The sequence below is a fragment of the Coenobita brevimanus genome, chromosome 36 (assembly GCF_032717465.1).
Source record: "Coenobita brevimanus isolate Jiangsu-jjx chromosome 36, ASM3271746v2, whole genome shotgun sequence".
Taxonomy (NCBI): Eukaryota; Metazoa; Arthropoda; class Malacostraca; order Decapoda; family Coenobitidae; genus Coenobita; species Coenobita brevimanus.
Genome location: NC_136989.1, coordinates 5,862,349 through 5,878,406, shown reverse-complemented (window position 1 = coordinate 5,878,406; position 16,058 = coordinate 5,862,349). Strand labels below are relative to the sequence as shown.

Genomic DNA, 16,058 nt, shown 5'->3' with positions numbered 1-16,058 from the left:
CAAGCGAGTGGATGACAGTCACCACCACTTACCACATGGAACACTATAAACTATGCCTGGTATTCTCATAAGTCAAGGAAGCTCCCTAACACCTTTTCCTAAGCAATTTAGTTTTGGATATGGCTGGTTCATTTTGTACAATATTTATGCAGAGTATGGTGATATTGGAAGGATTTTTATAACAGAAGAGGACAGCAAGGTGTAATAAGCAAAATAAATCACTTGGGAAGAGGTGTTACGGAGGCCAGTAAGGTGTCAGGCACACTAAATCACTTAGGAAAAAGTGTTAGGGGGCTTTGATGATGTTAGAAGAATATATATAACAAGAAGAGGACAGTACAATGTCTTAAGCAAAATAAATCACTTGAGATGAGGTGTAAGGGGGGTTAGTGAGGTGTCAGACAAACTAAATCACTCTGGAAAAGGTGTTAGGGGGCTTTCCTAACCAACAAGCACACCGAGCTAAGCAAAAGGTTGAGAATAACACAAACACGAACATTTTTTTCCTTTACTCTGCCGAATCAACAGCTTAGAACTGGATCATCATTCCCTTTCGTTTCTTGTCACCGCCGAGTTCGAAGTGTTTGCAGCGCTTGAGGGGGACCTGGGCCTTGGTGCGGCACTTGTTGCACTCCATCTTGAGCACGATCTTCTTGGTGGTCTTGGCCTGGGGGAGAATGAGGATGAGTTGGGGAAATGGCAGCTTGATGATGATGGACTGGGGGACATGAGTATTTGTGTGTGTGTGTGTGTGTGTGTGGTGCTGGCTAGGAATAGGAGTAAATGCACACACACACACACACACAACACAACACAACACAACACTCACACTCTCTCTCTCTCTCATACACACACACACACACAGCAAGAAGACACTGCAAAAAACTGCATAAGAAGAGAGGTGATAAAGACGTAAGGAAATTCAGTTTCCCAAACAGAGCAATTGATCAATGGAATGCACTACCGAATGAAATAGTGTGCCAAAACAATTCACAAATTTAAGGATATGTACGATAAATATGGTTTAAGACACGGGACAGTACGAGCTTGACTCACTCCTGTAAAGATACAATTAGGTAAGAACACACACACACACACACACACACACACACACACACAACACAACACACACACACACTCTCTCATACACACACACACACATACACAGAAGGCAGTCCAAAATCTAAGACGCACTTGGAAAGGCCTCAGAATTTTAAAAACAAATTTGAAAGAGGCTTCGTAAATAAATAAAAAAATGTACCTGAAATAAACCTGACAGCACGAAGAAAGACAGAAGATAATGAGGGCAGAGAGAAATAATAATAATAATAATAATCATCATCTTCATCATCATTATCATCATCACCACCACCACTACCTCCACCTCCACCATCACCACCACTGAACAGCTCCTCCCTCACGTACGAACAGGTTACGTTCCAAGAAACTGCTTGTACGTCAATTTTTTCATTACTTGAAAATGCATTACATACCCCTTACCACCCGAACATTATTACCCGGCCTTGTAAACATGCTCAGAACACCTACATTAGCCTACAGCTGGGCAGGATCAAAACACAAAGCCTGTTTTATAATACAGTGTTGACTATCTCATGTAATTCCATGCAATTTATTGAATGTTTTACAGACACAAAAGGGTGACATGGAGGTGATTTGTTTGTGACCACCCCTTGAGAGAGAGAGAGAGAGAGAGAGAGAGAGAGAGAGAGGGGGGGTAACAAAGTAAATGAAAGCCCCAAATTAAGTAGCCAATAGAAAGGAGCAAAGTGCAGGAGAGAGAGAGAGAGAGAGAGAGAGAGAGAGAGAGAATCATACCTTCTTCCTGAAAATAGGTTTGGACTGACCACCATATCCGGCTTGCTTTCTGTCATATCGCCTCCGTCCCTGGGCATAGGTGCGCTCCTGAAAAATATACCAAGCGTTAAAAGGATGGGGAGTGAGAGACTAACGTGGAGAGTGTATGTGAGTGAGGTGGAGGGGGGAAGAGGGAGGGGAAGAACAAGGATGAGCTGGAGGGATGGAGTGGAGTGGTATATGAGAGAGGGGAGTAAGTTTGGGGGAGGGCAGTGAAATGGCAGGGGACAGGGTGACGTGGAGGCGATTTGTTTGCGGCCACCCCATACGGGACCAAGACATCTGGCAATAGATAGATAGATAGAAGCTACAGAATGTGGTGAATGTTTCTGGCATATTGGATGGAGCCAGGATTCTGAGAGCTTGAATGATGAGTGAATGGAAGTGTGGCCCACTGAACTGGGCAAATTTGGGCTGTACACCCTTTCTCATATACCCCTCCACTCCATCCCTCCAATTCATCCTTGGCCTCCCCCCCCTTTATAAGTCATTCATTTAATACAACAGACACTGTAGATAGATAAAAGGATTGATAGACAGATAAACTACAAAAATGAATACAGTGTTCTTATCTACACTGTATCACCTTCAATCACCCCTGGCTTTATAAGGAAAACCAAAGGACTTCTTCAAAGGTGACAACATTATCTTCCTGCATCGTTTACCAATCTAACAGTGGTAGTTAGAGTGGTAGCAAGTGCAGGCAAAACTAACTATCACACTATGAATTCTGTGGACTATCTACCTATCTCTAGCCAGACGCCATAATCCAGTAAGGGGCGGCTGTTTGTCTCTGAGTTAGTTATTTTACAGGGAGGGGCACTAACCCTATGCCAACCCACTTGTTGACACGTAAGAAGGAACACGAATGATCCAATATTGCACCGTTATGCTGGGAATCGAACCCAGGACCCCCAGGAGAGCGCCAGGCAGCAATCCACTATGCCACGACCAGGTAAAAGTGATCTCACATTGTCACAACCATGTAATCCAAGTCCCTCCGCCCCCACTGTGGGCCTGAAGTGGATGAGTTAACCCTCTGGCACTCGGGCAAGTAGATGCTTTAAATCTAACCCAAGCACTTACGGCAAGTCAGAATGAAGAGAGGAACCTGTACTGTACTCAGGAAAAATCATCCAATATTCAGTACAGGTATTACCATTATGCCGGGAGTCAAACCCAACTGACTCTCAGGTGAAAGTCCCAGGTTTTATTATATGGTTCTTCCTGTGTAAAGTACAGGTTTCTCTCTTCAAACAGGTATGGTTTGGTTATATGGTTACCACCCAACACTGGCTTACAGGAAACCATGAGGCTTGTCAATCAACGTAATGCCACCTGAAAAGGAGAGGGGAGTAATCAAAAGTGACAGGAAAGATTGGAGAAATAGAGAGGAGGAAACAGAAAATGAATGAGAGGTGAAAAAAGAAGTTGGCTGCACTACATCAAGTGAGTGGACGATGGAAATAGGAAGAGAGGATAGACACAGAAAAAGAATGAAAGAGGTGAAGGTAGGCAGCACCACATCAAGTGAGTGGATAATGGAAATAGGAAAAGAGGAGGTGAGACACAGAAAAAGAACAATAGAGGTGAAGGAAGAAGTAGGCAGCACTACATCAAGTGAGTGGACGATGGAAATAGGAAGAGAGGAGGAGACACTGAAAAAGAATGAAAGAGGTGAAGTAAAAAGTAGGCAGCACTACATCAAGTGAGTGGATGATGGTGCTGATAAATAAAATAAACAGATACATAAAGATACTAGTGATAAATGGAATAATACAGACTTCTTCCCACCATGAGGGGGATATCTGTGCCAGAATCGACACTCTCAGGCTCACCTTTGACTTCTTGTACTGGGACACTTTGTGGGGCTGATGTTTCTTGCATTTCCAGCAAAAGGTGTTGCGGGTTTTGGGTATGTTGACCTGCCAAACAATTTACGATTATTTCTGATGGAAGAGGATTTACGATTATTCTATCTATCTATCTATTGCCAGACACCTTAATCCCGCCTCCAAGTTGCCCTGTCCCCCGCCATTTCACTGCCCTGATCCCAGCTCACACCCCCCTCTCTCATATACCTCTCCACCCCATCCCTCCATCTCATCCCTGGCCTCCCCTTCCTGCTCCCCCCCCCCCTCCACCTCACTCACATACTCTCTCCTCGTCAGTCTCTCACTCTCCATCCTCTCCACATGGCCAAACCACCTCATTGTGTTTCTCCTAATGCTTTACGATTATCATTTCAAGATTATTTGAGCTGGAAGAGGATTTACGATGATTTATTTAGAATTATTTCAGCTGGAAGGGGATTTACAGTTATTAATTCATGATTATTTCAGCTGGAAAGGGATTTACGATGATTTATTTATCATTTTTAACATTATTTGAGCTAGAAGAGGATTTATGATAATTTTTTACGATTATTTAGAAGTGATCAAGCTGGAAGAGGATATATGATGATTTATTTACGATTATTTAAGCTGGAAGAGGATATATGATGATTTATTTACGATTATTTGAGCTGGAAGAGGATTTTACAATGATTTATTTTTGATTATATGAGCTGGAAGAGGATTTGCAATGATTTATTTAAGATTAATTGAGCTGAAAGAGAACTTATGATGATTTATTTACGATTATTTAAGCTGGAAGAGGATTTACAATTATTAACTCACGATTATTTGAGCTGGATGAGGATTTACAATGATTTACTTAGCACCATTTGAGCTGAAAGAGGCTTTGCATTGATTTATTTAAGATTATTTGAGCTGGAAGAGGACTTATGATGATTTATTTACGATTATTTGAGCTGGAAGAGGATTTACGATGATTTATTAATGATTATTTTAAGCTGGAAGAGGCTTTGCAATGATTTATTTAAGATTATTTGAGCTGAAAGAGGATTTGCAATGATTTATTTAAGATTATTTGAGCTGGAAGAGGATTTACGATTATTATTTCATGATTCTCTTAGCTGGAACAGGATATATGATAACTTATTAAAGATTATTTAGGACTGCTTGACCTGGAAGAGGATATATGATGATTTATTTACGATTATATTCGCTGGAAGAGGGTTTACGATGATTGATTTACGATTATTTGAGCTGGAAGGGGATTTACGATGACATATACGATTATTTGAGCTGGAAGAGGATATATGATGATTTATTTACGATTATTTGAGCTGAAAGAGGATTTACGATGATTTATCTAAGATTATTTGAGCTGAAAGAGGCTTTGCAATGATTTATTTAAGATTATTTGAGCTGAAAGAGGATTTGCAATGATTTATTTAAGATTATTTGAGCTGAAAGAGGATTTACGATGATTTATTTAAGATTATTTGAGCTGGAAGGGGATTTACAAAGATTTATTTATGATTAATTCAGCTGGAGGGGATTTACGAATATTATTTCATGATTCTCTTAGCTGGGACAGGATTTACGACAATTTTTTGCGATTATTTAGGATTGCTGAAGCTGGAAGGGGCTTTACGATAATTAATTCATGACTATTTGAACTGGAAAGGGATTTATGTGCTCCCTACGTCTCAACAAGTGGGTTGGCGGAGGGTTAGTGCCCCTCCCTGTAAAACAACTAACCCAGAGACAAACAGCCACCCCTTACGGGAATATGGTGTCAGGCAATAGATAGGTAGCTTATTATTTTTCACATTTGCCATTTATAATTATGAAAAACACCTGAAAATATATAAAAAATTAGCTATGAATTTTCAAGCACATGGTATGGCCAAAAATTCCCAAATCATCATTGTTTATTTTTATTTTAAACTGTTTATCATTTTTAAATATGTAAACCACTGGGAATATTAAAAAACAAATGGACTTCCCTTCACCCCATCCATCTCATCCTCCGATGCCATTCAGAATTCGCTTTTCGAGCCTAATCAAACCTTTCATCACTATTTTTATCCCCATTATAAATTAGTTACCATTATAAACGCCAAAATCCATGGTATACCTTCAGAAACATCAATACTTTCAGTTCATACATCTTTATTTTTTTAATGCTACGAAAGAAGGAACCAAAGGCCAGCCCACACGATTGTTCCCTCGAAGAAAAAATAAAAACAAAATAACAGCCAAATTTAAGATCCGTTCATTTCAGTACGTCTGGACACACTGCGTTTGAAAGACATGAGGTCATAGGCAGTAGGAAATACAGTATTGAGAGGGAGACAGTTCCAGAGTTGCTTTCTCTCTTCTACCTCTCTTTTTTTTTTTTAAATCAGAAATCTGTGCGCTAAAATAATCCCTACAACTATTATTTATTCCCATTACAAATTATTTACCAAAACAGATAACGCAATCCAGTGTAAATCTTCAGAAAAATCAGTTTCTTTTTATCTCCAGCCTATGGAAGTTAATATTTCGTATTTTCTCCTATCTTGTCAAAATCCCAAGTAATATCACATTCCCAAAATAATTAATAAGTATTCGGTGTCTTTATCCTACATTATTAACCATTAGTAATTACGAAAACCGCCATAAATCTTCAAAAACAGGTGGTGCCATGTGACATTTGATCTCATGGCCAGCTGATGACCACCTGACGTATGGCAATTTCTCCAAAACTACCAAAAATTTATTGATTATCACAGATCTGAAATAATCTATAAACACTATACATGCCTACGATAAATTACTTACCATTATGAATTCGTCAAACCACAGGAAATATCCAAATATAATAGGGGCTTCCTTCACTCACCCACCACCCATAAGCGAAGGTTATCTCAGACCACATTATTTTCTCCATTTACATTCAGTCCTAGCCAAAATTTTGATTACCTACAGCTCCATAATTAATCTACAGTCATTATTTATTCCTGTGACAAATTATTTACCATATTTAACGACTATAACAGCTGCAAAACTTCAAAAATATCAGGAGCACCCGTCACCCCTCTCCACGTTGGCTGGATGTAAACAAACAGACGACATGGGATTTTCGACCTTCCGTGGTTCCATATGCGGCCACTTATTTTCATTAATTTCCCAGACAGTACGCATTTTGGAAATACGCAAAATATATACAAAAAACCCCAAGGCCTTTTTCAAATTTTACGCACTATACCTGTGCCACATACCATTGTTTAAAGCGTGGATCAAGCGGGATTTAAAAGGGATATCGGCCCAACGCAAGAGGCAATGGGGAAACCAAAGGGAGAAAGAACGGAAGTCTGTTCATCTCGTCCCCAAAACCTCTCGGACCAGGCTTTTGAAAATCCATTAATTTCTCCTTTATCATGAATTTTGGCAAGAGAAAGATCATACATTTGAGCTTGTTATTTAATTTTGAGTTTGTACATATATATTTTGTCTGGTAAAAATTAGTAATTTGTGAAATAAGGGGATATGAGAGTCGTCCATGACGTCACAGGGAAGGCCAGATGCTGCTAATTTTGTCATCTTTTGCCCAAAAATTGTACATAAAATCCTCGGTCAGGCTAAAAGTAGATGATGATTTCTTTAACATAACATGAAGGAGTAATAGGAAATGGAATAGTATGGCGGTGTAAGGGCGAAATAGAGGAGAGAGATAGGGATGTTCATGGCAACCTCCCCGGCCGGGTAGCCAATCAGACGCCGGGCTGAAGGCTGAACCGCGGCCATCAGTTGGTTTGAAATCGGTCTCGTGTGTACGTCTCGACACCACTAAAAGGAAAATCTACCCGCAAAATGTCGGCCACAGAGAAGACTGTCGCAAACGCTGATGAACAGGTTACGAAGGGAACCAAGAGAGCAGCAGAGGTAGGAAATTATGCCATGCCCTGTGGTAATTTTCCAGTTTTTTTTATATAAAGTCTGCCTGGTACGCCTCGCCGCTTGTGTCAGGGTTAAAGGAGCCATTTATGTGCATGAACTAAACAGGGAAGCTTTAGTAACCACGTAAATGGCCGAAATATTGGACTTTTTCCAGTGACAGGTCGAGGAAGCCGCATGGGTGACCAAATTCAGAGTCCTTATATTCGGTCATAAATTTTTTCCAAGTCGGAGTCCGGTGGAAAAATTAATGTGGGTGTTTGGTGGGTCGCTCGGGCTAAAATAATGCATGTCAAAAATCCGCCATTAATCGTTACTATCAGAGAAATATGGAAAATAGTGGCGGGGTGGGAGGCGGTGCGAGGCTAGGGATTCAAAAAATGGCGGGAAGCGGCGGGACCCCGAGCGAGGCTAGCCCGCCCGCTCCTTTTTGGCGCGTAACCTCCCTCTCTTATTTTACCTTATTTCAGCCTTATTTTTACCTAATACTCCACTAGTATAGTATTAATATACGTATTATACCTAACTGCTTTTATATTTATAGTAATTTAAGGTTATTCAAGCTCTCCACATTGATTTTCGGGGGCACAAAGATGTACCCCTTATTTTACCGTATTTCTACCTTATTTTGCCTTATTACCCACAACTATAGCCACAGTACGTGGTTTAACTAACTGCTGATATTTTTATAGCCATTATAGGGCAGTTAAAGGCCTCGAGATTGATTTTTTTTTAGCGCGCAGTGACCCAAGCGGATTTCACCTTATTTCACTCGTATTTTTACCTGTGGCGGTGATAATTTGGTATGTTTTAATTAAGTGTGGCTCAGTATTTGGTCATACACTTTTTGGCGTCCTGAAATTGCTTTTGGTGTTTGTGAAATACGAGGAACTTATTGCACCGTATTTTTTAACCCTTATTTCCCCTCTTTTACCACCTTATTTTCGGGAGCGTGATTGTTTTACCTGTTTTATTTCTATGCCAACTACAACCAGGGCTTTGAATTGAAAGGAACTTTGATTTTAGCGCAGTGCCTCGTATTCACCCTTATTTCCCCGTATTTCAAGACTTATTTTCGCGTGCCACCCCTTTTATTACTAAGAATATTTGTTTTATTTGATGGCATGTGGATTAAATAAGGCGCAAGGTCGGAATTAAGCTCTTAACATCGATCTTTTAGCGACTCATGCTTATTTCACGTATTTTATCCTGATTTTCATGCCATATTTTCGCGTATCCCCACATATTAAAAAGTTTTCTAGTCTCTTACGGGGAATATGGATTAAATTTTGCCTCAGGCTGTCGTAACATCCCCCTCTGCGACTTATTTTAATTTTCGAACAGCGAAGGGGTTGGAGGCAGGGCAGCTTGTTGACACGGAGCAGTGTGCCAGGAAATTAATCCATTTTTGGCCACCGGTGTGAATAAATCAGCCAGATACATGAGTTAAGGGTTAGATTTTTTGCCTACAAGTATAAATATAACCCATGGTAGTTTTCGCGCGCAATTGAGCACCTCGTCCAAGCGTCCTCTCTCTCTCTCTTTACCCCATCCTATATTTTCGTGTTTGAGTGAATTTTAACCATTGATCCGTAACATAGTCTGGGCATTGATTTATTTTGCCACGCAACTCGGAGCACCATGGCTGGGCGTCCCCTAGTGCCTGCCCCTGTCCGACTTAGCCTTATTTTCCCCTTAATTTTAATGGAGCGATACTTAGGTTATATATGAGAGAGAAAGAGAATTGGGTGGACTCCAGGCTTGAATTAACATCGTCCTTTTGGGGGTTAGGGGGATGGCGAGATAGTACCGAATTCCACGCCTATTTTTCCGTATTTAAATGGGGTTAGGAGATTAAATTACTTGTTGAAATGGATTACGGGAGCTGTACGTGGCCGCCTTCACGTGGTGGCACTGATATAATTGGGCGGTGGAGCTGCCTGGCCTTACACATCCCCCAAAAGGCAGATGGTGGACTGCGGACTTTGAATTTTAGCCTGAAGATCATTGATTTTGTGGACTAGGACCCTGCGTGTGGTGGCCTAGGGGTTAGGGTGCGCCGGTCGGAGTGTCAGCCTTGCATACTGTAGGCTCGATCCCTGTCTACCTTTTTTCGGAGTCACCACCGTCATTTGTAGGTGTTCCGCCGGCCGGGTACATCTGTCATTGCAAGAAGGCGTCTGTAGGCTCTCTCTCTCTCTATCTATCTATCTATCTACTCGGCTTGGAAAATGCCACGCAGTGAGACGGTTCTAGGTGCTTCTCTCTCTCTCTCTCTCTCTCTCTCTCTCTCTCTCTCTCTCTCTCTCTCTCTCTCCACACACACACACACACACACACACACACAGAGTCGTACATAACATTCTTCAAACACGTACACATACACCCACACACTGCTTATTACATTCTCTCTCTCTCTCTCCCGTTCTGGTTCCAACCGCCTGTCTCGATCATGTAATTTCTTTATTCCTTCGTCTACTGATCAATATGTTGCAATTGATGGTCAAGTTGCATCCGTTTTAAGTTATTGAGCACCTTGTCCAACCGTCCCATGCCTTAGTCTCCCTTAACATCTATTTTTAGGCAGTTTATTCGGGTTAATTTTGGTCTAGCCTTGTCTTAGTGTTAAATACTATCTTATTGGGTATCTGCGCGCTCCTCTCTCTCTCTCTCTCTCATTAAGAAATTACTGAGGGAAAGGAGTGACTATCCTATACCATGGAGGCCTTGTGTGTGTGTGTGTGTGTGTGTGTGTGTGTGGCTTGCGCCCTTTTGCCGTGGTGGGCGAGTTCCGACCTTGTAATCTGCCTATCAGTATTTATAATGGCTCTTAGTGTCGTAACGCCTCTTCCTAACCGATTTATTTTGAACATTTTACCTTTACGCCATTCTGAGCATTGCATCTTTATTTTAGTTTTCAAGTGGGATACTATCTTTACTCCTTTACCTAAGCGACTTAATCAGGCGGTACTATCCGTATTTATGATGTTAGTAGGGCAGGGAAATGGAGGCGAATTGTTTGTGGCCACCCCTTACGAGATTGGCTCTGGCAATAGATAGATATATAGATAGACATTTTTATCTTGATTCGCTTAGGAAGAGGCGTTGCGGAGCGAGAGGTTTTATAAATGCGTTGACTGAGTTGCCGGTTGGTGGGCGTTAAGGGAGTTTCGCCCTTATGGCAGGAGACGCGGCGTGGGTTCGCAGACGCCAGACTAAAATACCTCGCCTCTCTCTCTCTCTCTCTCTCTCTCTCTCTCTCTCTCTCACAAACTTCCCTCCCCCTCCTCGTCGCCCTTCCTCCACCTCACCGCCTCTCTCTCTCTCTCTCTCTCTCTCGTGTAAGGTGTAGTGAGCAGAATAAATCACTTAGTACAAGGTGTTAGGGATCAGTATATAATTCCTCTTTCTCACCCGCAGGAGGAGACCGAAGATGCGAAGAAACTGAAGGGGGAGGAGAATGGTGAGGAGGAGTTGGAGGAGGAGGAGGACCTCGAAGGAGAAGAGGAGGAGGACTTAGGAGATGCTGAGGAGGAACTGGATGAAGAAGCAGAAGGTACGGGTCATAAAGTCTCGAGGGAAGGTTGGAGGACGACGTTGGAGAGTGAGGTAGAACTTAGGGAGGGTTGGAGATATTGTTGGAGGAGGAGGTATAGGTGTTGAGATGGGTGATTTTGGAGATACAGCTGGAGTGTGAGCTTGGAGATTGAGGTAGACCTTAGAGGAGGGTTCAAGTGTGAGGTAGGGTTGGAGATATAGTTGGAGGACGACGTAGGAGTTGGAGGAAGACCCTCAAGTGGGAGGTATGAATCTATTTGGGTGTCATCTGACTGGGAGACAGATGGAGGATGACTAGATGAGGTATAACTTGAAGCTATGACTGTTTCTTTAGGGTCTAGATCTGGAGGAGTAGCTGGAGTTACTGCTTGAGGGCGACCTTCGAGTTATAACTTGAAATAAGAGGTACAAGTCTTTTTCCATAGTTTTAGTGTTGGGTGAGGGAGATTATTTTAAGTTGTGATAAGACATTGAAGTACAAGTAGATTTGTACATAGTCTCTCTCTCTCTCTCTCTCTCTCTCTCTCTCTCTCTCTCTCTCTCTCTCTCGACCCCTGACTTCACCTCACAGCCATTCATATTTCCTCACTATCATTTCCTCATTTCTTCACTCACCCACGTACAGTATTACTCATTTCCTATAACAGCTCTCACACACACACACAACTTCCCTCCCCCTCCTAGTCTCCTTCCTTCCTCCACCTCTCTCTCTCTCTCAGAAGGACGTCGAAGGTGGCAGTGACAACCTTTCATTGTTGTAGCTTATTTTCAACTTTCTCAGACTGGATTGGAATTCGAGGATGGAGGTAGCAGAGTTATGTGTGTGTATTATTTGTGTGTGTGTGTGTGTACTAACTGGCTCTCTCTGGCAGAAGAGGAGGAAGGCGAAGGGGAAGAGGGCGAAGGAGAGGAAGACGAGGAGGAGGAGGATGCCGAGGATGCGTAAAATAGCCGCAGGAGTAGTGCGTGGCGTTACCCTTAGTCTGGGGGGACCATTGCAAGGACATGAGCCGGGGGGAAGGGGCTGACGGGTCGTGCATCCAGTTTTTATTATCGTATTGTATTATATTTCGCTGTACCTGTACATTAAGTGTGAACGTCGAGTGTGTGCGTGAGATGGAGTGACAGAATGCGTGAGTCCGCCGCCCCTCGGCCCTCTCCCCTCGGTCGACCTCGGAGCTCGGTGCGTCCTCGGATACTTCAAGTGGCGACTTAATGGCAACTGGTGGCGACCCCCACGTGCACATGCTGCCGCACATGTACACCCGACTGGGCACGCACAGGTGTTCGAAGTGGCGTCCGGGTTACATAGGGGTATCCTAACGCCTTCTTCCTTGCTATTTAGTCTATCACACATCAATATCCACAATGCAAACTTGATATGAAGTGTGATACGCATACTAAATAGCCAAGGGAGGGGCTACTGATCTTAACACCATTTCCTTGATGAATTATTCTTCTCTATATGGAATAAATTACCAAGGAATGTTTGGGAGGTCTCTCAACACCTGTTTGGTAGTGATTTATTCTTCAGCACTTCAGTATCCTCAAGTGGGTTATTGATGCCGACATTCAGGTGTGCTTGACAGAATGAGTAGCTACAGGGAAGGTGTTAAGAGCCTTCCTACACCACTTAGAATGCACTTTGAAGATCACTGCCCATGGGGTGTGTGAGGAAGTGGGGATGCCAGTGTGTGGATTACGAACTAAAGGTATTTTGGGTGACAGACTCTTAACGCCTGTTTCTAGGTGACTCATCCTGTTGCACCTCTATCCTCTCATGGATGCAGGATGTCAGCGTGAGCCTGCAGTCTACGGAGTTAACATTACACACAATCCACCCGAGACGGACTTAAAGAATTGCAGGCTAAAATCACTAGCAACCTGAGCATATCCTGTGTATTCCATCATCATAGCCTAGAAGAGGGTGTTGAGGGAGGCAGGCTGAGTCACTAGAGGGAGGGTGTTAAGAGCCACAGCGCCAAGAATATCGTAGCTCAGTCGCCGACACAACCTCGGTAGTGTTTCCCATACCAAAAGTCAGCAGGGCTCCTACTCTTTTATTTTTCTACATGCATCTTCTGAAATAACTAATGTCTGTTTTGGGGGTAGTACAAGCATATATTCATTCTTTATTTTCATTTTGTTCATACAGGCGTGGAAAGGTTCATTTCTCTGTGTGCAAGTCAGGATATGTTTCGTCAGTGTATGTGAAACTCATTTGTGTTTCATCCCAGCAGTCCTGTCATCTTTATAATAAAACTTGAAGCATAGTTTTATTACCCCGCGTTTCTTTTTCAACCAAATGGAATGAAACAGTACCTGGCAATTTATTTCTATGGTAATTTATTTGATTGTAATAAAAAGGAAAAGTACAGTGACCCTTTGTTATTTACCTGTCCATTTGTTTTAACCCCCCTCATCCCCTTCCAGCTTTTGGTTTGACTTGTAACCAAGGAGACGACTTGACCCATGTAGTACTGACATGGAATGCTTCATGTGTTTGGTGGGTTGGTTTTACTAGTAACTAAGAATTCCCATTAAAATTACGGTTCGGAAGTCGTGGTGAGGATGTTTAGATAGTAACCAGGGAGAGTAGGGTTTGTAGAACAGGTAAGTGTAGTTTGAGGGCTGATTTGGATTGTAACCAAGGAGGCGGCCTGACAAAAACATTAACCTTGCGTACTGGGAGCTTTCAAGGTAGGTAACAGAAGTTGGATCAGGTAAGGTTTGGTGTGTAGGTGTTAGGAAGAGTTAGGAGCCTCTAGGTAGGGTAGGTGTTACGAGAGGTTATGATAGATTAGGACAGGTTAGATTCGTTAGGAAGGTCCTAGTTTGGTTACGTGTGGGCCGGTTGAGGTGATTTTGTTGTTAGATTTCGTGGTAAAGATTAGATGAGATTAGGATGCGTTAGATTGTTAGGTTTTGCATCCATCTGCGCATGTTGTACTAGAATTTTTTCCTTAATACTGTTAGACTGTAAGAAAATGGAAATGCTGCACCCTTTTGGAATTTAAAGGTGAGTACTGAGAGAAGGGGATGAAATGGAGAGAGGTGAGGCGGGTGTGAGTTGAGGAAAGGCAGCTAAATGCCAAAGGACAGGGCGACATGGAGGCAATTTGTGGCCGTCTATCGTCTAGGTCTATGATTAGCTCTTGGTGCCTTTAAAAATCAAATATTCAAAGTCTCTGTGTTGAATCGGGTCTCTCCGACATCGTACTCTTCGATACTCGACCCAACTCCGCAAATCCCCTTCCCGGAGGCTCGCTATTACTCCACCCTCACTTAAAATTTGCCTCCTGTGCACATTTTCGCCCTTCCTTTCCAGTTCGTAGTCTCTGTTCTCCTATTTTCCTTTACCAATTCCAGTGTCCCTCCACTACGATAACTTCCCCCTCCCCCACGGCACGCCCACTCCTATTTGCACCTCTTATTCCTTACTCCAAATCATCTACTTCACTCTCCCTGGTTGCGAGCCTGTATGTTGAGTCGGGGATGCCAGCTCTGTCAGACGTTACCACATTTGCCTTCTTCAACACCCATCTGCAGGTTTCCCTTCCTCTGTTACGCACCTCTCCCCTCCTTTTCCGCCCTCGTTAGCTTTGTCTTTTCCTTGTAGGGTCTCCAATTTACTTCCATCCCTTTCTTTCCCCGCTGTTTCAGTTCTCCCTCTGCGAGATATGTTCCCGCCTTGGGTTCTTCCTCGCCCAACTGTGTGAGATGCCCTGCTCTCTCGCCCAAAGTCCTCTTCCACCCCACAGGAACTCTACCATCTTTTTATGGATCATATGCGTTGTCACTCATTGACCCCAGTGTACACAGACGGCTCTAAGTCGTAGGCTCGGGTTTTGCTGCTCTTTTCCCACACCATACCTATCAGATCCGCCTTCCACCAGTCGCCAGTATTTTCACTGCTGAACTGGTTGTTTTACATGCCCTTCGTGTTATATACCGATCAACTTTACACTTATTTTCACAAATTTACTTAGTGCACTACATGGTATTCGGTCTATCCCGGCCAACAACCCGCTGGTGTTGGTGATACAGGAAAGATTGTTCCGTATTACCACCAGATTGAAGTCTGTCTCCTTCTGTTGGGTCCCAGGCCATGTTGGGATACCGGGTAATGAGAGGGTTGACTGCCTGGCACGTACAGCTGTCACCTCTCGCTCTGCCACACCTCGTCCTATCCCAGCAACTGATTATTTCCCGATTGTTACCCGTCTCCTTGGCCAGCGGTGGCAAGCAGAATGGACGTCTACAAATGATGATAAACTCCGCGCCATCACACATACTGTCACTCCCTGGCAGTCGTCCTCCCATCGCAACAGGCGTTGGGAAACAGCCCTGGCCCGTCTGCGCCTTGGCCACACGCGGATCACACATGGCTTTCTGATGTCAGGAGGCACTCCTCTGACCTGTCAATGTTGCCAGGTTCCACTCACGGTCCACCATCTTTTGCTTGACTGCCCTCGGTTCCACGCCGTACGCAGACGGACTCTCTCGTTCCTTTACTCCCTTGGACGTGCCCCTACCTTAGCCGATCTTCTTGGTGAATCCCCTGTGTTTTCCATCACACACCTCATGCGCTTCCTATCTCACACCCGTATCTTGCCTCACATTTAGTGCCCTCCCCGCCTTCCCCTCTACCTTTATTCCACCACAGCATACTCGTCATTTTTCATGCAGCGGTTTTAGTGCCATATAGTCCTCCTGGGCTTGGTGCTAGTCCTTATTACCTACTTCTGCTTCACTCTTTGTCCTTCATTCTTTTCTCCAGCATCTGTCCTCTCATTCTTCTGCAGTCCAGTTTAACACTGATGGCTCTTCATA

At 43.3% G+C, this 16,058-nt stretch overlaps 1 protein-coding gene and 1 long non-coding RNA gene across 4 annotated transcripts; one reads left to right on the top strand and one right to left on the bottom strand.

Annotated features, from left to right (window-relative positions):
• Window positions 1–494: 494 nt before the first annotated feature.
• RpL36A (ribosomal protein L36A) lies at window positions 495–7,089 on the bottom strand. Of its 3 annotated transcripts, none has more exons than XM_080269693.1 (4): window positions 6,992–7,089; window positions 3,714–3,800; window positions 1,837–1,923; window positions 495–667 (listed from the first exon to the last, which is right to left on the bottom strand). In XM_080269693.1, the coding sequence occupies exons 1-4, from the start codon at window positions 6,992–6,994 to the stop codon at window positions 530–532; spliced, it is 315 nt and encodes a 104-aa protein (XP_080125819.1). In that variant the 5' UTR covers window positions 6,995–7,089; the 3' UTR covers window positions 495–529. The 3 variants fall into 3 exon arrangements, with proteins under 3 accessions (XP_080125819.1, XP_080125820.1, XP_080125821.1); XM_080269694.1 differs by lacking the exon at window positions 6,992–7,089 and adding an exon at window positions 6,749–6,913; XM_080269695.1 differs by lacking the exon at window positions 6,992–7,089 and adding an exon at window positions 6,552–6,720.
• Window positions 7,090–7,487: 398 nt separating this feature from the next.
• Window positions 7,488–13,600, top strand: LOC145396293 (uncharacterized). The gene is made up of 3 exons (XR_013896763.1): window positions 7,488–7,655; window positions 11,088–11,223; window positions 12,101–13,600. It is a non-coding gene; the product is annotated as an uncharacterized LOC145396293 (long non-coding RNA).
• The last annotated feature ends 2,458 nt before the right edge of the window (window positions 13,601–16,058 follow it).

What these genes read in the sequence shown, in the direction of transcription:
- RpL36A (XM_080269693.1), bottom strand. An exon ending in CCCAGTACAAGAAGTCAAAG is followed by an intron (nt 1,924 to 3,713) that starts GTGAGCCTGAGA and finishes TATATTTTTCAG; the next exon opens with GAGCGCACCTATGCCCAGGG. An exon ending in AACCTATTTTCAGGAAGAAG is followed by an intron (nt 668 to 1,836) that starts GTATGATTCTCT and finishes ATTCTCCCCCAG; the next exon opens with GCCAAGACCACCAAGAAGAT.